This window comes from Rutilus rutilus (genome assembly GCF_951802725.1).
Source record: "Rutilus rutilus genome assembly, chromosome: 4".
In the NCBI taxonomy this organism is placed as follows: domain Eukaryota; kingdom Metazoa; phylum Chordata; class Actinopteri; order Cypriniformes; family Leuciscidae; genus Rutilus; species Rutilus rutilus.
Window position 1 is genome coordinate 33,384,978 of NC_140212.1, and position 24,801 is coordinate 33,409,778.

At 43.4% G+C, this 24,801-nt stretch overlaps 1 protein-coding gene across 3 annotated transcripts in view; it reads left to right on the forward strand.

The window, feature by feature from the left end:
- Positions 1-24,801, forward strand: part of LOC311289703 (uncharacterized protein) — a 57,962-nt gene that overhangs the window by 23,050 nt on the left and 10,111 nt on the right. For all 3 annotated transcript variants that reach the window (XM_084407930.1, XM_084407931.1, XM_084407929.1), the window contains one exon: positions 9,090-10,028. In XM_084407930.1, the coding sequence (XP_084264056.1) occupies positions 9,090-10,028 (939 nt within the window). The remainder of the gene's footprint in view (positions 1-9,089; positions 10,029-24,801) is intronic.

The window sequence follows — 24,801 nt, forward strand, 5'->3', positions numbered from 1 at the left end:
AGGTGGTCAGTCAACGCAAGTGGCACATTGTGCTGAACTAATGTTGCTGTCATTTTAACCTCAGCCCTTCTTGTCTGTAAGAAAAAAAGTGAGTTTAAATAGACACCAGAGCCAACAGGGCACAGGTGAACACAATGGGCAATTAAGATGGAGATAAAACTAAGAAAATCTGACTGTGAAACAGAACAAGGTGGTAAATTAGTCAAAACTATCAACCATGACAGAACAGTATATTACACAAAATTCTTGAACCTTGACAGGACCATCCATGACACATAGTATACCTTAGCCTCTTGGTCTGACATCCCACCAACTGAGGGAGCGGACATTGAAAATCTGTCAATCGTAGTGGTGGATTCAATGGCTTGTTCTTTTTCCTGGTGGCCCTTGCTCTTAACATGTCGCAAAATATCTGAAACACCCTGGTGGCAACATGTGTTTTCCACACGACATACAGAACACCAGTAATGTGTGCTGAGGCTACCTTTAGTGATGAATGGCCATTTTGTGGTCCACTCATTCTTGAATGTGCATCTATATGTTGCAGCTCCACACAAGGCTCTAATCTTCGACCTCTGCTCGGGCTGCTGCTGTTGGTGGTTTTCTGTCTGTCTTTGTTCTGAATCAGAATCGGCAACAAGCAAATCTATCTGTCGCTGTTCTGTCTGTTGCTGTTCTGTCTGTCACTGTTCTGTCTGTCGTTCGGTCTGTCCTGTCTGTTGCTCTTCTGTCTGTTGTGCGGCTCTTTTTTGCTGTGGCTGATCTTTCAGTAAAAAAAAAAAAAAAAGTCTTTACTCCTCTTTTCTCCTGGCCTTGCCTTATTGCGGGGCATAGTTGAAACCTTCAGGAATTTAAATGATCATGTTTAATACATCTACACTAATGTATCAATTACAGCATGTATATAGCCCTTACTAAAACGTGACCCTGGACCACAAAACCAGTCATGAGCCGCACGGATATTTGTGGCAATAGCCAACAATACATCATATGGGTAAAAATTATATATTTTTCTTTTATGCCAAAAATCATTAGGATATTAAGTAAAGATCATGTTCCATGAAGATATTTTATAAATTTCCTACCGTAAATATTAGGGGTGGGGAAAAAAATCGATTCTTAGATGAATCGCGATTCGGGACGTGGACGATTCTGAATCAATTCACAAATGTCAAAAATCGATTTTCTAAAAAAAAAATAAAAAAAAATATAATAACGTAACATTGAAGGAACGCAAAAGGCGGAACTCTGAAGCGGACGTGCAGTGCGCGGACAGTCTGTGGCGTGCACATAACAGAGACGCGCACATAACAGACGCATGATGGCTGAGCGCCAAATCCGAACGGCACCAGAGAATGTCTTCGTTAAAAGCTAACGTATGGAACATTGGCAATTTCATTGTGATCTATTTAGTATTTTTTTGTATGAGAGCTAATTTCTGTATTGTTTAGTTTTCACATCAATATGCTGTGTAAACCGATCTGATCTGTATGCAATATGTGCAATGCCAGTCACAAAAAGTTACATTTTGACTGTAAGTTACTCTCTGCAGATGTTCATTCACTTTCTTTGCTATTTTTGATTGTGGTATACAGCAAACATTTCAAGTCATAACTCTTTATTATTTAGTTGTGTATAAGTCAAGAGCGACTTTGTATGTTACTAATTATTCAGAATATGCTTAAGTCCACAAGCATTATATGATAGCTTCTGGTACATAATTCTATATTTTTGAACGAAAACTGTTTGTGAATTTGCTACAGCAAAATGTTTGTTTTTTTGTCTGAAGGATTATATTGCTCATTGGAAATTACAAGAGAATGTTGGTTAGAAGTCTATTATTAAATGCTAGAGATTCAGAATATGCTGAAGTTTGTATTAATTTACTACAAGTATGCTGCTAGTACAGGCACACATTTATTTTCCTGTTGGTTCTCAGCAATGTTGGGACATATGCTGGCAAATGTAACCTTACAGTTGACTTGCCAAATCACTTCCATTTGTTTTATTAATACTTGCCAAATCACTTCCATTTGTTTTATTAATACAATTAATATAGGAAGTATTGGAAGTAAGTTCGTTATGGGTCATCATAAATACTTTGCTTTAAAAGTACCAAGTAAAAATATTTTTTCAATGTTTTTGATAAAAGGCACTTCCCTGAGAATTGAACTTAATAAATGTGAAAAAGACACTTTAATGTCTCCGTTTGTCATTCTGTATTGCAAAGCAGATGAGAGTAGATCATGATCAGAAACCTGATTAGAAATCATTATGAATAAAATCGAATTGTTTTGAATCGAAATTCTTTTTGAATCGAAAATCGATTTTGAATCGACTCGTGGCCTCAAGAATCGGAATCGAATCGAATCGTGAGATGGTCAAAGATTCCCACCCCTAGTAAATATATAAAACATTTATTTTTGTAAGTGAATGCAGCACAATCGTGAACATAAATGAACAACTTGAACAATTGGTAAATCAAGTTTATACATCTGTCTGGTTTTGTGGTCCAGGGTCACAAATTATGTTCACAAAGCTCTCGAAATGCCTTTAATATAACAACTCGCATAAAACGAATAAGCAAACGTTATAGAGTTTAAGAGCATAAATACTCAAGCATATACTTAATAAATATACTCAATAAATACTCAAAGCATACATACCTGAAGCCGGGGAGAAATGCGGGGGAAAATGCGCCTGGAATGGCTTGTGAAGTAGTCTCGCATATGTGAGAAAATGTCGAAAATTCCACAGACAGAGCTGGGCGCTCTTAAACCCCCTCACCGAAAGCGTAACTAGTCGATCACGAGTGGCTCAACAGGTAGATCTATAGATTAACGTCTCGTATGTTACCCTCGTTCCCTGAGTAGGGAACGGAGACGTTACGTCGGATGACGACGAATGGGGTTTCGCTTAGAAAGCCTGTCATCTTCGAGTATATAAAACGAGCCAATGGCAATGAAATGCCATGGGTCTGCGGAATTTGCATAGCGTATCTCCGCCCCACGCCGGGGGTATATGAGGAAGTACCCCGGCAACATGCAGATATGTCTTCGCTGAGGAGCCGAGACTGAACTCAGGCGTTCCCAGCGGTACAGCGGAAGTGGCAGGGAGACGTAACGTCTCCGTTCCCTACTCAGGGAACGAGGGTTACATACGTAACCGAGACGTTCCCTTTCGTGGTCACTCCGAGTTACGTCGGATGACGACGAATGGGGTCCCCAGTCTAATCACGCCACCTCGGCTGTCTTCCAGTGCCCTGCGTAAGTCTGAGCTCCCTATCGTGAGACTAGCACGGACGAAGGAGTCCTACTTAACACAGGAATACCAAGGTACACTGGGAAGCAAATCTCAGAGGAAATATGCAATTATGCCCAGCCCTAAGGGGGGGACTTGGAATACACATATGACCCCGAGGGGCTGCATATGGAGTAACACTGGGGTGTCCAGCCGCAGGTGGAATATTTCAACCCTAGGGGTGGCAAAGTGGCTTGCCGAGGGAAAGACACATGCTCAGAGAGGCTTACAGTGGAAATACACATGTGGGAGTCGCCCAGAGGGGGAACCATGCACATGGAGGCACCTAGCCAAGCGCGAAAGCTGCCGGTGGCATAACTCTGGCGTTGACGTCAACAGTGCTGGAGGAGACTCAGGGCTTATGAGGCTCACCTGAGGAAAATATCGCACGTATCCCGTCCGTGGAGAGGAATGGCGAGCAAGCGAAGACACCTGAGCAGAATCTAGTACCGGCTAGTTGAAGCGAGTACATGAGAAGAAACTGGCTCCATCTCGCGAATGTTTTGGGTGTCGCCCAGCCTGCAGCTCTACAAATGTCTGTTAGCGAGGCGCCATGCGCTAGAGCCCAAGAGGATGCCACACTCCGAGTGGAGTGGACCGTCACACCAAGGGGGCATGGTCGACCTTGCTGCTGATATGCCAAAGCAATGGCGTCCACTATCCAGTGGGACAACCTTTGCTTGGAGAGATCCTTTCCCTTCAGCTTCCCACCATAACAGACTAAGAGCTGGTCTGAGGTCCTGAAACACCGCGTTCTGTCTACGTAAGCACGGAGGGCGCGTACTGGACAGAGCAGTGCCAAGGCTGGGTCTGCCTCTTCCAAGGGCAGCGCTTGCAGGTTCACTACCTGGTCTCGAAAGGGAGTGGTAGGAACCTTGGGCACATATCCAGGCCGGGGTCTCAGGATCACGTGAGGGTTAGCCGGCCCGAATTCCAGGCACGCTTCGTCAACCGAAAATGCCTGCAGGTCCCCTACCCTCTTGATGGAGGCCAATGCAACCAGGAGCGCTGTCTTCATTGACAGGAACTTAAGCTCCACTGATTGCAGAGGCTCAAAGGGAGCACTCTGCAGGGCAGTCAAAACCACTGAGAGGTCCCAAGAGGGTACGAGGGGAGGACAAGGAGGATTCAGTCTCCTCGCTCCCCTCAGGAACCTGATGATCAGGTCGTGCTTTCCCAGAGACTTACCATCAACTGCGTCGTGATGTGCGGCAATGGCGGCAACATACACTTTCAGGGTGGAGGGAGACAGCCTTCGCTCCAACCCTTCTTGCAGGAAGGAAAGCACGACACTGATCGGACATTTCGTGGGTTCTTGATGTTTTGAAGAACACCAGTTGACAAAGAGGTTCCACTTCAACGCGTAGGCATGTCTCGTGGACGATGCTCTAGCGGAAGTGATGGTAGCCACCACCGCTGGTGGTAGGGTACTCAAACCTGCCTCGTCCCGTCTAGGAGCCACACATGGAGGTTCCAAAGATCGGGACGAGGGTGCCATAGGGTGCTCCGTCCCTGAGAAAGCAGGTCCTTCCTCAGGGGAATTGGCCAGGGAGGTGCTGTCGCGAGCAGTACCAGTTCTGAGAACCAGGTCCGGTTGTGCCAATACGGGGCAACCAAAATGACCTGCTCCTCGTCCTCCCTGATCTTGCGCAAGGTCTGCGCAAGGAGGCTCACTGGGGGAAACGCATACTTGCATAGGCCCCGCGGCCAGCTGTGCGCCAGTGCATCCGTGCCGAGCGTGCCCTCGGTCAGGGAATAATACAGGTCGCAGTGGGACGAGTCGTGGGAGGCAAACAGGTATACCTGTGCGTCCCCGAACTCCCAAATCAGCTGGACCGACTGGGGATGGAGTCTCCATTCTCCAGCGAGAGGCCGAAGCCGAGACAGCTCGTCGGCCGCCTCGTTCAGGTCTCCCGGGATATAAATGGCTCGAAGTGACCTCAGATGCTTCTGACTCCATATGAGGAGGTGGCGAGCGAGTTGCGACATACGGCGGGAGCGCAGACCACCTTGATGGTTGATGTACGCTACTGTCGCGGTATTGTCTGATCGGACTAGTACGTGCTGACCCTTGAGCAACGCACGGAAGCGGTGCAGGGCGAGACATACAGCCAGCAACTCGAGGCAATTGACATGCCAAAGGCGCTGGGGTCCTGTCAGGAGCCCGCGGCAGCATGTCCATTGCACATGGCGCCCCAGCCCTTGGTGGAGGCATCTGTTGATACAACAACATGCCGAGAAACTCGTTCTAAGGGCACTCCGGCCCGTAGAAAACTGAGGTTCGACCACGGGGTGAAGGTCTGACGGCAGGCTGGAGTCACTGGGACTTGGAGCGTGCTGTGTTGCCATGCCCACCTCGGGACTCGATCGCGAAGCCAAAGCTGAAGGGGTCTCATATGAAGCAACCCGAGCGGCGTGTTACTGCGGCTGCGGATGCCATATGCCCCAGGAGCCTCTGAAATAGTTTCAGTGGAACCGCACTCTTGTCCTCGAATTGGCGAAGACAAGTCAGCAGTGACTGTGCGCGCTCGTTCGTAAGCTGCGCGCACATGGCGACCGAGTTGATCTCCATACCGAGAAAAGAGATCCTCTGCACGGGGCAGAGTTTGCTCTTCTCGCAGTTGACCCGAAGGCCCAGACGAGCTAGGTGCCGGAGCACTAGGTCCCTGTGTTCGCAAACCTGATCTTGAGAGTGAGCTAGGATCAGCCAGTCGTCGAGATAGTTCAGGATGCGAACCCCGTGTTCCCGGAGGGGACCAAGGGCTGCCTCGACGACTTTCGTGAAGACGCGAGGAGACAGGGCTAGCCCGAATGGGAGAACCGCGTACTGGTATGCCTGCCCCTCGAAAGCAAACCGTAGGAACGGTCTGTGTCGAGGTAAGATGGAGACATGGAAGTAGGCGTCCTTCAGGTCGATCGCTGCAAACCAATCCTGCGGCCGCACGCACTGGAGGATGCGTTTGGCCGTGAGCATCTTGAACGGCAGCCTGTGAAGGGAGCGGTTTAAGACGCGCAGGTCGAGGATTGGCCGTAACCCACCGGATTTCTTCGGTACAATGAAGTAAGGGCTGTAGAAGCCGGACTTCATTTCGGCTGGAGGGACAGTCTCGATCGCACCCTTCGCCAGTAAATGGTAAATGGTAAATGGACTGCATTTATATAGCGCTTTCAAAGACCCAATGGCCACCAAAGCGCTTTACAATATTGCCTCACATTCACCCATTCACTCACTCATTCATACACCGACGGCGGTGTCAGCCATGCAAGGCGATCCAGCTCGTCGGGAGCAACTGGGGTTAGGTGTCTTGCTCAAGGACACCTCGACACTTGGTCAGGTGGAACCGGGGATTGAATCACCAACCTTCCGGTTTGTAGACAATCCACATGAACCACTGAGCCACTGCCGCCCCAGTAGGGTGGCGACCTCCGCTCTCATGACAGGGGCATTGCCACCGACCACAGTGAAGCGGACTCCCCTGAAGCGGGGAGGAGACCGCGCGAACTGAATCGCGTAGCCGAGCCTGATGGTTCCCGCGACCCAGCGGGACAGTCTGGGAAGCTCTAGCCAGGCCTCCAGAAAGTGCACCAGCGGGGTCATACGAACCACAGACGTACCATCGGTGGTGCAGCGAGGCGGAATGACCGGCCCAGGCGAGGGTGGCATTGCGGCCCTGTGCGGGGGCACGGTCATTAGCCGCATCCTGCCAGAGGAGGCCAGGGGAGGACCAGCGCCCCACGGGGGCGTGCTCTGGCAGGGGTCTGGCGACAGAGGGGGATGAGAGGAGCGTGGCCTGTGGGCAACGCGTGCTGTCATCCACAGCCTCTTGGGGCTCAGAGAAAGAGCATCAGTTCTTTTTGAACGAGATTCTCCCCCAGCCCTCCACCGGGGGAAGGAGTGGTCCTGCTACCAGCTCCTGAAAGAACTGAGCCCTAACTCCAAGCTGCCCGTCTCAGGAGTGCTGCTTAGCCAGGTGTTAGCCGGCTAAGGGGCAGAGACAGGCGGTGCCAGCCTCCAGCGACCTCCTCATGCTCGGGCCGGTGAAGGCTCGAGGGAGAAGCCGCATGGAGTCAGCGTCGGCGGGAAGCAGACTAAGGAGACCACACGGACGGATGACCGTCAGTGCAGAAGCCTCAGTCTGCTTCTGGAGTGATCGAAGACTGTTGGGCGCAACCCTCAACCACACCGCCGACCAAGCTGCCCGTCTCAAGGGTGCTGCTTAGGCAGGCGTGGCAGTCTAAGGGTCGGAGACGGGCAGCGCCGCCCTCCTGCGACCTACTCCTGCTCAGGGCCGGTGAAGGCCCGAGGGGAGGAGCCGCATGGAGGTGGCCTTGGCGGGCAGCAGACTAAGGAGACCACACGGATGGATGACCATCAGTGCAGACGGACCTGAGTCTGCTTCTGGTGGCCGAAGCCACCCCGCCGAAGAGCCCAGCCTGGGACATGGGGGGCGATGTCGCCCGAGAGCGAGGTCAGTAGTGTGCGCGGCGGAACGACCAGGCCGGGCATGGGAGGCATAGCGTCCCAGCAAGGGGGCGTGGTCGAGTTTCCGCGTTCTGTCAGTGTTGGCCAGGGAAGGACTAGCGTTCCACTGCGGCCGGTTCCGACAGAACTCCCGAGTCAGCACTGCCTCGAAGGTGAGGGCGACACACAGGACTGCATGCCTGTGTCACAATAGTGACAGAGAACATACAGACCAAGATCGCCTCACGATCAAGGGCAGCGAAGGCGGAGGACGCCCGCAGGCCGCGAAAAGTCACGTGGACTCCCGCGGGCCGGAAGCGTCCTGATGCACATCTGGGAAAGCCTACAGCGCTCGGGGGGAGGGCGGCGCCAGTCCAACCGATGCTTTCAGCTGCCCGGGAAAGCATGGACATCAGCTCTGGATCTGACTCGACTAACGCTGACACTCCTGAGGGAGGCAACGCAGTCGAATCCTCATTTCCAGAGAATCAAGCCCGCCTTGTGATGCTGTGAGTGACATGACAAAATCTGCTGGAGCCCCGAATGAAACACTGGGTCCCCGAGAGGAACCAGGCACACACGGAAGCCCCACGGTTCGCGATGTGGAGGGGGACGTGTGGCCACCAGCCAAAGTATCCCGTAGGAAGAGATAGATTGGGGTGTGGCAGAGGGGACTCTACCCACACTGAGATCATTGAGTCTCGATCTATAAACATCGCGATGGTCATGTTCCCGCAATGAAAACATGACTCATCCACGAGCGCTGCCGAGCGTGATTAAGCCCAACGCGCAAAACAGCGCTCGCAACCGTTAAACAGATGAGTCACGCGCCCACATCCAGTAATACACGGGCGAACCGTCTTGAAAAAGACGTGCCGCGTGCAGCTCTTTTAGAGAGAGGAAAAGCTCAGCAGTGTGCTGAAGCGCCCAGGGAGAAACACACTCACTGTCGGCAGATCACTGCACAGATCAGCAGCAGGCAATGCGATCTCGCTGGAACACGCCGTCACACTGAAGAGCCGCTCGTCTCGTAGAGTGAAGATGATACAGAATGGCTTGTAGGAGTGAAGAAAACTCTTGGCTCCGAAGCGAAAACATATCTGCATGTTGCCGGCGTACTTCCTTATATACCCCCGGCGTGGGGCGGAGATACGCTATGCAAATTCCGCAGACCCTTGGCATTTCCTCAGCCACTACACGTTTAACACCTTTTTCAAGTGGGTATAGGATCTAGTTGTATGTTGGTTTTAATTCTTTACATGTTTTAATGTTTGTTGCTTTGTGCCATTAAACTGGGGTTAACTTTTATTTGTCTTGTTTGCCTTAGACCTGATGGCGCTGAAAGAGGAGAATCAAGTACTGAATGAAATGGAAGAGAAAGATCAATATGATCGTCATGGTTTCACAACTGAAGAAAAATCTTTTAGTTGCTCACAGACTGAAAAGACTAAATCACAAGAAAAAGCTCAAAAGACAGAAACTAAAAGTTATTTCATCTGCCAACACTGTGGAGACACATTCACTCGAAAAGGAAGCCTTAACAGTCACATGAGCATTCACAATAAAGAGAAGGGTTACACCTGCTATCATTGTGGAAAGAGTTTTGATCAACTTCATGACCTTAAAGTCCACATGGAAGATCACAAGGGAAATAAGCCATGCATCTGCCTACAGTGTGGAAAGAGATTCAGACAAAAAGGACACCTTAATAACCACATGGGGATTCACAATAAAGGGCAGCATTACCCCTGCCAACTGTGTGGAAAGAGTTTCAGTCAGCATAAAAACCTTGAAGTCCACATGGAAGTTCACATGGGAAAGAAGCCATACGCCTGCCAACAGTGTGGAAAACGATTCAACCGAAAAGGAAACCTTAAAAACCATGTGAGCATTCACATTGGAGAGAAGCCCTACACCTGCAAACAGCATGGAAAGGGTTTTGCTCAACATGGAAACCTCAAAGTCCACATGAGATCTCACTCTAGAGAGAAACCCTACACATGCCCTCAGTGTAGAAAGAGTTTCAGTCAACATGGAAGCCTTGAAGTCCACATGAAAGTTCACACTGCAGAGAACCCTTACACCTGCAAACAATGTGGAAAGAGTTTTGATCAACATGGAGACCTTAAAGTCCACATGAGATCTCATTCTGGAGAGAAACCCTACAAATGCCCTCTGTGTGGAAAGAGTTTCAGTCAACATGGAAACCTGGACGTCCACATGAGAGTTCATACTGGAGAGAAGCCTTTCACTTGCAAACAGTGTGGTAAGAGTTTCAACCGAAAAGGAAACCTTGACATGCACATGGTAGTTCACACTGGAGAGAGCCCTTACACCTGCGATGAGTGTGGAATAAGTTTTACTATGAAAGGAAACTTTAAAAGGCACATGGTGATTCACACTGGAGAGAAGCCTTTCACCTGCCAACAGTGTGGACAAAGTTTCAACCGAAAAGGAAACTTTAACATGCACTTGAAAACTCACACTCGAGAAAGTCGTTCATATAGGATCTCTGTGGAAAGAGTTTCAGATATAAAGTAACCTTCAAGTATGAGCAAACACTCATTAGAGAACTTTTTTTTTATGTCATCAGTGTGGAATGAGTTTCAGACTGAAAAATGTCAGGTTCCTGTTGTGGATGTGACGGTGAGAATATTTTCCAACCGGTTAATCAGCAAGTATCAACGTTTGGGGCTCTTAAATCGCAAATTTCAAAAGAACGTAAAATGCTCACGTCCGCACTAGCATTCTTAACGGTGATGTACTCATGGCAAAAGTTATTTTCCGGTCTTTGCTTAGTGGCAGCAGACTTGGTGAATACCCCAGTGGCTTTTAAATGAATATGTAAATTTGTACATTTTCCGTTCAGTAACAAAATAAATGCGGTGAGAAAACTGTGCTGTGGATACTTGTGCTGTTGTGAGGGATTCTATTTAGGGGGTTGAATAAATTTGAGACTGCAGAAGTCATTAAGAAATCAGAAAACCTTAGTTAAGATAAAATTATTTGTTCGAGTACCATTTTGTCAAGCATAAAAAGATTCTGAGGTGTGGTAATCTTAACCCTCTGGGGACCAAAAACGCGCCCGCGCATTTTGCTCGTTTTTTTTTTTTAGCAATGAAAATAAACACTAAATGCTCTGTTAATTTTGATCTTTCATTTTCGTGTAATACATCAATCGATCCTGTTCAGTTTCTATTTTTTTTCTGTATACTCACAATAAAAATAAAGTGTTTTGCTTTTTGACAAATAAAGAAAAATTAAGATGATGCGATTTCTGCCTTCTCTCTGTCAGTAAACTCCCGTTTGAAACGCGTTCGAAAATGATATATAACTCCACGAAAATTCAGGCAAACAGGCAAACAGACCACGGGCATAAAGCTTGAGATCGCAGCTTTTAAATGAAGTAATTTATATAAAAAACAAATATTCTCAGCTTCTGTAATCTGTATAAAAAAAGAGCGACTCCAGTCGAGCTCATTACGAGCCATTCAAAAGTAATTTGACCACTCCCCGGAGAGCGCGTGCTATTCAAACGCAAATTCTGAGAACCATTTCAGAGCTGTGAAACGCCCACATCAACTGTAAACAAAGCGTGTCGCGAGTGAGACATTATAGCCTTTATGGAGAAAAGTTTCCACAGTGCTGATGAGGAGAAATATTTCCTGATATGAGCAGCAGATCGCGCTGAGGAGTGAGGTAGGCTGTTTTCTTTTCTCAAGTGTGGAATAACGTTATGGAATAACGTTAGTGTAGGCCTATAAACCGCAAAAAGATGAATCGCATTTCTATAATATGACTCGCGTTTCTGTGAGATGAATGAAGGGTACATATTTGTAAAGAGTGTTTAGCCTGAATATGAATCGCGCGTCTGTGTGTGAAAGAATAAACTGCTTTGCCATAGCCTACTGAGATGAGTAAAAATAGACTGAAATATGTTGAAATAAAATGTATTTGTATAAGCAACGTAAATTAACATTTATATGCCCTGATATTTCAATAAAACAACGTTAGTCAGGCGTTAGTCACACTATGTTGGCTATATTCAAACTAATGAATACATATGATAAAATGTAGGCCTATAATCTTTTTTTTTCTTTTTTTTTTTTTTTTACAAAGAACGAGTACACTTGAAATATTGTTGAAATTGTAATTATTGTTGTAATTGTAACATTTTTAATAAAATAGCTAAACATATTTACAAGATAGATGTAAGCGAAATCTTAAATGGTCAATATAAGTATTCTTCTAAATACATTGTCCTTGCATTGTGGCTCAGTCAGTGTCACACCTGAATGAATGACTATTCAGAGTCATTATGCAGAGTGGGTGGGACATCCCAGGTGTAAACTACTCCTTCACGCCCCCCTCGCATATTGGCTTTCCAAGCAAAACCTGTTTTACACCATTTAAATCAATGTATTTTTTTTTGTGAACGATAAAGCAAGACTATTTTCACATAATTTTGAAGCCAGTACTCAAAGGTACAACATCAATTAGACAAAAGTCTTGTGGACACATATTTAATATGTGTTTTGTGGTCTTAATTCAGCCACTTTCATTTTTATTTTTTCCAATAACCACACATAAACATTATTCTCTTAAAAATACAAACATCTACATACACGTTGCCCGCATATTTTGGTAGCCCTGTTTGTGCTATATAGAGTGATTTTACACCTTTGCCATTAACATGTTTATAAATAACTGAAAAAAGCACAAATTTCAAGGCATGTCAGAACATCTCAAGGGCTCCAAAAACACCTTGGTCCCCAGAGGGTTAACATAATTTTTTATTGAATTCCCTAATTTCCTAAGTCATCTTGAATGTTGTTAAATACAACTTGAAATTTGAGAGCATCATAGAAGGTGACTTTATAAATTGGTGTTGATTCCCTAATATTTAGTTTGAAGTCACCATTATGGTGATCGGTGTTCACTTTGGTTTGGAACTTGGAACTTCATTTATATGAACAGTTTTCTTCCTGTTAGTGTAACAAATTAACTTATTTGTTCTTATTTATTGTTGCAGTCATGGTCAGCTTCCATTTAAGTTGCTTGACACCAAGGCTGTAGGACATGTGTCCTGGAGACCCACTGTCCTGTTAAATTTAGATCCAACTCATCTGGCTGCAATTTTCAAAACATCCTGAAACCCTTGATTTTCTTGTTCAGCTGTGTTTGTGTTTATAAAACCTGGGAAATAAATGGTCAAATTTGTCCGTCAAGCCCAGGTTTACATAGAACATAAAGGAAAAGCAGTGCAGAAAATACATTCTGTATGACCGGGTTGGTTACTGTTTTGACTTAACCAAGATCTTCTTGACACTGAGCTTCTCTATTTCTGCAATGTTTCATATGAACAACATAGCAGCGCCACATCAAGTGAGTTAAACTGGATAGTCATTGTTGCGTTTTAATGATTTTGTTATCCTTCCAATGCACCGTTTTTGTGTTTGAATGCAGATTTTTTTTATTTGACGAATCTTTGAAATTGCATTTTTATTTTGCCATTCCATTGATTGTGTGAAACCTCCAGATAAAGGGCAAGTTTGCACAAGCCACCTAGTTTTATTGCCAATTAAAAAGGAATATTTCGAATTGGAAACCGGTTTTGCGCATTTACAGGTCACCTGAAGTGTATACTAATAAATACATATATAAACGTAAATACAAATTTTGGTTAAGAAAATGTCACCATAGATTCCAGGTAACGCCATTAAGACCTTCAATGAAGATCGTACTTTGTTACAAACGTAACCTCGGTTCCCTTTCGAGAACGGTCACTTCGTATTGTATAGCTATACATAGCTCCTTTCCTCAGATTATTGAAGTCTTTTTGTAAAACGCATTGCAGCTGCACAGCTAGCACAGTGAGTGTCTGGCTCACTCATTGGCTGTGCTGCGGCAACTGCATTTCCAATGGCGAGGCGCCTCTGACGTGTGCTCCAATGAGCTATCAGCGCGCCGATGCATGTCAGAGACCGCCAAGATGGGTGTGGCTACGTCTATAATAGCGCCCGAAATCGCCATTTTAGCTGGTTTTAAATCGACTGAAGGTCCATGGAGAGGTCTCAAGATGGAATGGAAGGAGGTCTGGAGGGGTTCATCCTCCTGGCTCCTTTTAGAAGAAATCTGTCTTTACTTAAGAAATCAGTCAGACGGCGGGCCGCGGGAGTGGAAGGGGGGTCAAGCGGGATTCTTTATTAGTGTCGATTTTCAAGCTCTTTTTAATGATAGGCCTTACGCATCTGTCAATCATCCCGCGTGCACAGAGGCGGCACCAGATTTTTGCAGTGAAAAATCGTACCAGCGTACTTTGAGGTCAACATGCGTACAGGTTGGCAGGTCTGCCACTGGATGTTCAACATGGCACCTCATGGCAAAGAACTCTCTAAGGATTTGAGAATTAGAATTGTTGCTCTCCACAAAGATGGCCTAGGCTATAAGAAGATTGGTTACACCCTGAAACTGAGTTACAGTACATGCCAGGGTCATACAGAGGTTTTCCAAGACGGGTTCCACTCAGAACAGGCCTCGCGAGGGTCAATCTAAGAAGTTGAGTCCTTGTGCTGTGCGTCAGGTGCAGAGGCTGGCTTCAAAAAACAGACGCACAAGGGCTGCCAGCATTGCTTTAGAGCAGGGGTCTTCAACTAAAATTGCTTGAGGTCCAGTAAATGAACCCTCCTCACCAGCCGAGGTCCGGACAATTATATACCTAAAAATATGAATTGATGGGTTTTACCAGACTAAAGAAATGAGTGTAGATAACTTTTTTTTTTTTTTTTGGAACAAAATATAATGTTATGGATAAACATGTCTTTTCATATGTATAAGCAGCCATAAGTAATCCTTCACAAAACTGATCTATTTTTAATGCTGTTCTGTTATGTCCTTTAAGTTGATTTGGTACAAAATATCTGAATTCAACCAGTAACAATGTCTGACAAAAATATGATAAAGGAAACTGTGCAAAATGCCTTCATCTCTAAATCTGCACTAAACATACATTAATTTCAACATTAACAACTTAAAAGGAAAACTAAAGTGCTTTTTTCGGCTGAACTGAGATTAACAATCACAATCAACGCAAACCTCCATGTATTGTCTCTACTTAACTAAATGTATCTAATGTTGAACACTGCTCTCTTCTGTGCTTCAAGTTGCATTGGTAAAGATAATCAGCAATATCATTCAGAAACACATGCAAAAAATAATGCCACCAGTGTTGGAAAAATGAAACTCTTTATCTCTTATTTTGTAGTCCATAAAAATGTAAATAACCTCTTATGAAATTTAAATAAAATTGTCTAAAATTCACTGTATTCTCAGTGAACACTCATATGCTCGATGTTGGGCGGCGAATGAGTGAGAGAGGACGACCCGTGTAGATCGCTCATACTGGGCTTTGAGCTCATTTATTTTCTGCTCCCTTACCTCGGACTGCTGAGGATAAGTTTCTTCTAAGTGTCTATGTCTACAAATTTTTGAAAATGCCATTGTTTTTCACTCACTGAAAGTTTTATCTCTCTGCGTTTTTCACTCGCTGAAAGTTTCATCTGTCTGCGCGCTCTCTGCTCTCTTCATTGCACGCATGACTGCGCGTCTGAACGTAGCAACAGTGAGCATAGTAACTGTAGTAGCAACCATAGCAACCCGTTGCGCTGTTGGACCCAAACGGCTCTACTGAGCTGACTTTGATGTGCCTGATATAAATGTGTTTTTATTAGAAAATAGCGGCATTTATTTATTTCATTATGTCAAAACTAAAGGCTTCGCGGTCCGTATGGACGCATTTTGCGGTCCGGATTCGGACCGGAGTCCGCCAGTTGGTGACCCCTGCTTTAGAGGTTGTAGAAGTGGAAGGTCAGCTTGTCAGTGCTCAGGCCATACACCGCACACTGCAACAAGTCGGTTTGCATGGCCGTCGTCCAAGAAGGAAGCCTCTTCTGAAGCTGGCTCACAAGAAAGCCCTGAAAGCAACCTGTCCAAGAGCATGAATTACTGGAACCATGTCCTGTGGTCTGATGAGATAAACTTTAAAAAAAGATAAAAAAGTTTGGCTCAGATGGTGTGAAGCATGTGTGATGACGCCCTGGTGAGGAGTACCAAGAAAATTGTGTCTTGCCTACAGTCAAGCATGGTGTTGGTAGCATCATGGTCTGGGGCTGCATGAGTGCTGCTGGTACTGGGGAGCTGCGCTTCATTGAGGGAAACATGGACTCCAACATGTACTGTGACATTCTGAAGCAGAACACGGTGCTCTCCTTTCAGAAACTGGGCCGAACGGCATGATAACGACCCCAAACACACCGCCAAGATGACAACTGCCTTGCTGAGGAAGCTGAAGGGGAAGGAGATGGAGTGGCCAAGTATGTCTCCAGACCTGAACCCTATTGAGCACCTGTGGTGATCCTCAAGCAGAAGGTGGAGAAGTGCCACATGATGTCATTGTCATTATTATGTCATTACACTTTGGACACAGTTTTGACATGTTCATTTAGGGTGTACTCACTTTTGTTGCCAGCTATTTTGACAATAATGGCTGTATGTTGAGTTATTTTCATAGGACAGTAAATATATACTGATATACAAGCAGCACATTGATTACTCTAAAATATATCCAAGTTTCATTTCTATAGTACTGTCCCTTGAGGAGATATACTAAAATGTTTGCTGAAATGTGTGGGGTGTACTCACTTTTGTTAGATACTGTATATCCTACAGGTTTTTTTTCCTTACTGGCTGAATGTTTTGTGCCCAAGATTCAACTAGATTGTTTTAAACATTTATGAATACATTTCTGTCTGGTTTTGTTTGGCAGCTGTAGAACATATTATGGTTATTAGAAGAATATTAAAACATTACAATCTAAAAAAAAAAAAAGCTTTTTAAAGCAGAAGTTAAAATCACAAATTAAAAATGAGTAATAACAAAATCATAGACTAAATTTTAACTGGTAAGATTAATAATTGGCCTATATAGCCAACATTTGAATTACTCCATTACAATAGTCCCTTAACAGTTATAGCTATCATAAATGTGCTTTATTATGTCTTTCAATTCAAACACATTTAACACAATTATACAAATGGACATTTCCTTTAAATACATATTTTCCCCCAATACTTATTCCTTATTTTTCCTTCTACTTTTTTTCTTCTTTTTTTTTCTTTTTGTGATTAATTCCCACCAAACACTTAAAAAACACCTAATTAGAAAAACAACAAGTAGTTAGACACATTTACATATGAAAAAAAAAGTCCTATAATGACATATAATTTTTTATGTTTATTTAAATAATATTTCTTGAATAACTTATTAGGAATTATATTAAATAAGTAAATAATTTTTTTTATAAATAACTATAATTAAAAGGGAGGGAGGGTTATATAACAAATTTAATTAATGCATCCTAATATGCATTCCTTTGTTTTATGCAATATTCTTTGATTTTAGAGTAGGCCATATCTTTTCAAAATGTATACTTTTGTTCTTAATTTTATGTTACCCTTTCCATAGTGTACTTCGGAAACTAAATCTAACCAATCTTTTAAAATAGGGGATTTTTGCTATCTACGAAATGTTTTATTGCTTAAAGGGGTCATCGGATGCCCATTTTCCACAAGTTGGTATGATTCTTTAGGGTCTTCACGTAAAGTTTGTAACATACTTTGGTAAAACAACAACCTTTTTACCTCCTCAAAAACAGCTTTGTTCACAGCGCCCCGTTTCGGTGCATGTCTCTTTAACTGCTCACCCATCATATCATGACGACATATTGCTCAGAAAATCAAAACGGGTTGATTATTGACAGTGTTTAGGCTTTTTGAGGATAAAAAAAAAAGGAGTGAATGGAAAATGTTTTTTTCATTGTGTGGTGGTTGTGTAATGCCTAGTTCACACTATACAACTTTAAACGTCGGCAGATCGCTGTGCTGTTTAGACTACATGACTTGCTCTGGTGTCTTGAAGTCGTTGTGGTGTTCACACTATGTGACACTACGTAAATGATCTGCAACAAGGGGTTACACACTACACGAGCTGACAACAACTCTGTCACCCAACGACTCTATCCGGTCCCAAAACCACATTTTGTCACGAAAACGTGCAAGAAGTGGAATGGGAAATGGCACATTGTCTATTTGAAAATGGACGGCGGGACAAAAAAAAAAATATATATATATGCGCAATGATCTGTTTAGAACCCTGAAAAAAAGAAGAAAAAAAAGAAAATGGGTGAAAGGATGGATAAGCACACGCGGGCAGCAGGGATTGTCTGTCAGAGAGAGTTGGAGGTGAGTAATACATAATGAAAAAGCAGCTGCCTTGTGGTTTGGCAACGATGGTTACAAATACAAAAGGCTTTTGTAATGTCATAACAAGCTGATCATTGGCTGTTGCTCGTCGTGACACGTGACACCACAGGCTATCGAGTTGGCCGACAGCTCCAGATATTTGGCATGCTAGATATTTGTCTGGCGTCGGCGATGTGTCAGCGAGCGTTTTTGATGCGTCATTAAGTATTTTGCACTTAAAGATTGGCGAGCGCGGATCACCCGCAGATTTGCACGCGATTACAGCCCGACCTGTCGGCGTGCTCGTTAACTTGCAAATCGGGCTTAAAATCCTGTAGTGTGAACTAGCCATAAGGTGCACTGCAAAGACACATTTATATGCAAACACCATATAAAAGTGAATTTTGCATCCGATGACCCCTTTAAAAGCTGTCATTCTCAGTATTCTAATTTAAATAAGTATTAAAGTGTAAATTTCAGGTTACATTTTTCACGAAGATAATGCAATGTGCTTATTAAACATAAAGATAAGAGCTGCCCACCATTGTTTTGTATGTTTTTTTTTATACCAAAATGCTGAATATAATATGAAAAGTTGGTACTTTTTAACCCCCTGAGGTCGGCGGTCTCGCCGGCGATACCAGCTCGCTTTTTTTTTATCAGTGTAAAAGAAACTCATAAATACTCTGTTGACTTTGATTTTCCATAGGAGTTTCATACATCAATCGATTCTGTTAAATGTGTATTATTTTTGTGTATACTCACAATAAAAACAAAGTGTTGTGCTTTTCGCCAAATTAAGAAAAATAATCACGGAGCGAGTTCTGCCTTCTCTCTGTCCGTGTAGTCCATTCTGAAACGCGTCCGAAAATGAATCATAACTCAGCGAATACTTCTCACACAGACACGTGGTATATGTCTTTATGAAGCTTGAAATCTCTTCTTTTAAATGAAGTAATTAATATAAAAAACAAATGTTTTCAACTCATGTAATCCGTTTGAAAGCAAGGAGAGGTACCGTTTTTTCCTTATGCCTCATTATCTCTATAATGAACTGAGGCCGCCCCGCCCCCGGCACTATTCACATGGTAAATAGTTTAGGTAATCTATGCTTCGCACCCGCCCCCCGATCAATGCCTTGAAAACACGAAGTTTCATCAGATCAGATTCACTGATAGTTCATCGCGTTTAGAGAGGATGGCTCGTTTCTCCGGTAAAGACGCCCTTCAAATGATTCTGGACAGCGAGGAATAACTCACCTTGGCTTTTCCTCAGAGGAAGATTGTAGCTCAGACGACGAACGGCAGCATTTTCAAGAGCGAATTGATCACGCCGACTAATATTATACTTGGACTTGGATATTATACAATTTGCAAGCACAATTTGTGGAAAAAAAATTTTTATATAAAAAATATAAATACAATTTATTTTTGTGTATAAATATATACACATATATATGTGTGTGTGTATGCACATATATATATTTGTATAAGCAACGTATTAAACTGCAAATTAACATTTATATTCCTTATAATAAAAATGAAAGACCTATGTTACAGACATATGAAAGACAACATTTCGTTGATTAGTTTTGGATAGATACATTTTTACTCTAAAATATCTGCCACCAAAAATAATCAAATAATCAATCAAATCCTTAACTTTGAAATATGTATGATAAAATGTATACTTTAGTTTTTACAAAGAAAGATTACACTTGAATTGTTGTTTATTGAAATATTTACAAGGTAGATGTAAACAAACTATTAAAAGGTAAATATAAGCCTTTTCTTTAAATAATTTTTATTGTGTTTTATTAGTGACAAATTTGGGGAGAGGATAAATATTCCAAAACTGAAAATACAGTATGAGAATTAACTGCACAATTACTAGACATGTTTTCCTTGGATATTATAGGCCAATTTGCAAGCACAATATGTGGAAAAATAAAAAAGAATTGAGATACTTCCAACTGTTGCTCTTGCATTCTTGTGGCTCAGTGACTCACCTGAATGAATGGCTCATTAAGTATGCGGTCCTCAGGTGTGACCCATTAAATATGCATGATCGTTGACGCCCACTCAAATATTGCCTTTCCAAACAGAAAGTGCTTTGCAAAATTCAAATCAATGTATTGTGTTATGTGAAGGATTAAGCAGGGTGATTTTCACATAATTTTGAAGAAAAAACACTAGGCGATGACATCCATTAGACAAAAGTCTTATTGGCACATATTTAGTGTGTGTTTTGTGGTCTTATTTCAGAAACTTTAGTTTTTAGTTTTTTCAATAACCACGCATAAACATTATTCTCTCAAAAATGCAGACATGTACATTCTTGTTGCTCACATATTATGGTAGCCCTGTTTGTGCTAAATAGTGTGTAATTTTTTTTTGCCATTACTATGTTTATAAGCAACTGAAAAAAGCACAAATGTCAGGGCATGTCAGAACATCTCAAGGACCCCAAAAACACCTAAGACCCCAGAGGGTTAAAGTGGTTTTAAGCACTCCCTCTCCCTTCCACTAGGCTGGGCATGACGTCATAAGAGGGACTCCAAGCCTAGAGTTACCGTTAACTTAGTCTAACGGCAAGTAGGCTAGCAGTTATATTGGAGACCTAGCTAGCAAAAATGGTTCACTATTGTGTTTGTGCGGGATGTACGAAATACATCAAAATTCTCCTCCACAGCGTTCAGAGTTCGGTTGCTCGGCACTCGGTGGTGTTTGTTCATCTTTTGCTAACTGGACCCCGCCGCAGAAACACACTTGCCCTCCCGCGGGCTGCGCTCATCCGCCTTGAGCTCGGTCCGTCCAAAATGGCTTTCTCGGCTTAATCCAGTTAAAGGCGCGTATCTCGCGACAGCTCCGTGTCGTTGCGGAGTTGCGTTTTTAGCACTGACAATATCGCGTTCTGTCAGCCGATGCCGGCAAAGCGCCATTGTGCCTGTGCAGTGTGTGCATCTCTACAGCTCTGATTAGGACTACTGACAAGTAAATAATGTCTTCAGTCGTTGTCCCTCCTTGCTATTTTACATGACGGCAAGATTTTGAAAAGACTTTGGCTTGTTCCCTAATGTTATCCGGGTTAGCACCAGGCAAATCTAGGGTAGCTCTAGTTACTCAAGGACACCTGGCCAACCCTCCACTTATTTTCCTCACACCAAGCATTTATAACTCTTTAAGGGCCATGATTTCAGGCAATTTCCTCCCCTCTCTCACGCCTAACTGGTTAAAATTTTTAGGGCTGTGGTCCATCAAGAATTTTATGGTTTCCCACCTCCTCAGTCTCCCAGTCGTTCTCCATAGTCAAGCCACAAACAGTACTGCCCTACAAAGCAAAAAGGCAGTAACTATGCAGAGTGCAGAACTGAGAAAAATGGCTTTAAAGTTATCCTGTCATCCAGCCTAAGTAGTTGTAGGTATATTATTGGACATGTGGCTGGGTTGTTACTTTATATTAGTTTATTCATTGTAGATATCAATCCTCATATTTAATTTGATATTTTACCCCTATTTTGCAGTTACTGTATTCTTGCTTTGTATTACATACCAAAAACGTGGCACCATACCAAGGAAAAAGGCAGTAACTACAGATTCTCCAAAAACTATTTTGCCACAACTTGGGCTCTGAGTGTGTTAGATACACTGTATTTGAAATAATTGGAACCATTTGTTTTCCTGAACATGGATATACCAAACCCAAACTAATTTGACCATTTTAGGTCAATATTTTCCACCCGGAAGCTGTTCTGGTGCTGAAACGGCTGCTTAAAGTCTCACTTTGCTAAGCCATATCAAGGCCCAAATGGGGACAATTTATTTTGAATAGGACCACATTATTATGTGTGAGTATTAGATTAATGTGTGTCTGGGTTTTTTTCTGTATCTGTAATGTAGTATCTGCTATACCTACAAATCACATTAATGTTAAAGCATTGCAAAACAACTTTTCTTTGGAGCAATATAGGCAAGTTAAACTCCAATTCAACAGAGCAAAACAAAATCATTTTGCCTAAGTGTTTCTAAGGCTTTTTAAACTCTTATGATGATAAACAAGTTGATGATTTTATATGGTGCAGTATCTGTTTCAGTAGGTTTATAAACACAAAGTACTGAATGAAATGAAAACATGGGACAGATATTTTAAATTAGTAAACATACATTTAATAATAATTGTTTATATATATATATATATATATATATATATACATATATAAATCTATATATAAATAAAATAATGATGATAATAATAATAATAATAATAATAAAAATAATTGAACACCACATTTCATATGGTTATTACTCCTCATCCTCCACAACATTGCTCACTGGCAGTGAATACCAGAACACCCTCCTGTTTGGTGGCATGAGAGGACAAAGATTACAGATGATGTCTCTCTTCTTGACCTCCTCAACCCCTCTATTCTGTGGTCGCAAAAGAGTGGGCACCTTCAGCGAGAATTTCTTCATGAGGAAGTCCAATTCCATAAATTCATTCTCCGTATGGGATAGTTTGTAAAAGAGGCTCTTGGAGCCACACCGCACTTGTATCGCCGCCATCTCCCCAAGCTTTGGTGCTTGCGCTTTCTTGACCTTGGCGGTGGAGTGGCCATCCCTCCAATCTAGCACATTGGCATTCTCCAATTTGACAACATCCACCTTCCTGGAGTTGGAGCTTGCCACAACACTCACAAAGTCCTCGAAGTCGTAGACCACACCACTTGGACGGCTCCTCATTTGCTGCTCGACACCATGGTGGAAACTGTATGCGCTCATGAACGTGTGTCCCCTCTCAAAAAACTTCTCCTGTGAAATGGTGTCACTGTTCACAAGAGTGACGAGTGAGGATAGAAGGCACCAGTTCTTATTCTGTGCACTGCAGTTGTCCACCCAGAATATGGTGTGGCGTACATCCCGCTCCTTCTCCAATGCAGTTGTGTATGCTGATGTAATTTCCGCTGCACTTCGCCCAGCCATTCCCTCGTGCCACAATACAGAGATGGTGTTTTGTTTTTTTTCACTGAGGCAAATGTTTCTGGGTATGCCACGATGTGACAAGTAAATACTGCTGACTTGACTCCTGGCATGCGTGGCAGCATTATCACCTTCTGGAGGTCCACACTCCGAACTGATGTCATGTCCGGCCAGTCCCTCTCTGCATCTGCCTGGTAGCTTTGGCGGCTCTCTAGGGCAGACTGCTTATGTTTGTTCCACCTTAGGCACTCTGGGCAATCTGAGCTTTCAGTCTCCCCTGTGTGGCAGTTCACATGTTTACAATCTTCCTGTATGCAATCAGGCGTTTCCTTTATCCAGGTAGTCTGAATGCATCATCTTTATTGTGATGTCACTTGGCAGGTACCGTCGATTTGGGGCATGCTCCCGTCTGTAATGGCTCACACAAGGATGGAAGGACTCAAAGTGGTCATCAAGGGTCTTCACGTCCATCTTGTTGACTGCAGCCTGCCTTCCTCTCTGGTCCTTGGATGGAACCAGTGGCCTGGTGTTCGACTTCCCCATCATGGAAATGACTAGACTGTCATTTTTAGGGTGGTAGCCCAATAATGACAGGAAAAACATTTTGCAGACCTGTCTTGGCTCTCCTTTCTGGTTTTGCAGCCGGTAGATGAATCAACGGCCACGGCGACTTTCTGAGCCGGTTGTTATTCTTTTGGTTGTCATTGGGGTAACTGAGTAAAACATCCATGATCGTCTTTCTGTGTAGGTCATCTCCCAGTATTGACTCCATATCTCCCTCCGTCTTTCCTCTGAAATATGGTCTGTACACCTTCTTCGACATTTGGCACCACATGGCTCTCTCATTGGTGGTCGACGTGATTCCACATCAGGCTGTGGCCCTGGCTGTGGCTCTTGAACTTGTTCCCCTGGGTCTCCAAGTTCCACTTCAGTCTGTGTCATCGTAGGGGTTGGGACATAATCTAGGTCTGTAATGTCATCGTATAAGCTGTCCACGCTGGTGGTATCCAGTAAAGTGTCCAGGATGTTCCACTCCATTTCTTCAGTGGGGGGCAGGACTTGCTGCCTCTTTGATGGAATACCTACATGTGTATCTTAAATGAAAAAGAGAGAAAATTAGTGGCATGAATGTAAATCCACATCTGTCTGTGTCTGTCTCTCTGTGTACTGCAACAAATTATTATTATTATTATTATTATTATTATTATTATATGGACCTACAGGACAACATCTTCACTCTGATCAATATATGTATATTGATGTCTGTATATCATAATATTTCATTGTACAGGGAATAACTTCTATTAGGTCCATGACAAAATAATGCATGAATTAGGTTAACACAATAATAAATTTATAATTTTGCACCCTTAATGAAAATGAAGAATGAAAAGCCAACACACAAAAACGCAGCCTGGCTTCATAAGTTACATTAGGCCTACAATAATAGGATAAAACATAGAAGCTTGCAGTCATGCAGAGGGACAACATTTTCATTGGTTAATATAATTAAGGGGAATCCAAATTAAATATATAATTTTATATTCAGAAGAAGAAACCGTGCAATAAATAAATGCTTAGGAACAGGAACCATTGTGTTTGAGCCTGAGAGCTAAGGGGGGCGTAAATACCTGCCGGCTCGCTCTGCAGAAGTTTGTTTTTGTTGGAAGCATGGATGCTTACAGTAAAGAGAAAGATGTCAGTTTTGCTCACAACTCGCTAACTTCTCTAAACAGCGGACATAGTCTTCAAACAGCGGCCGCGA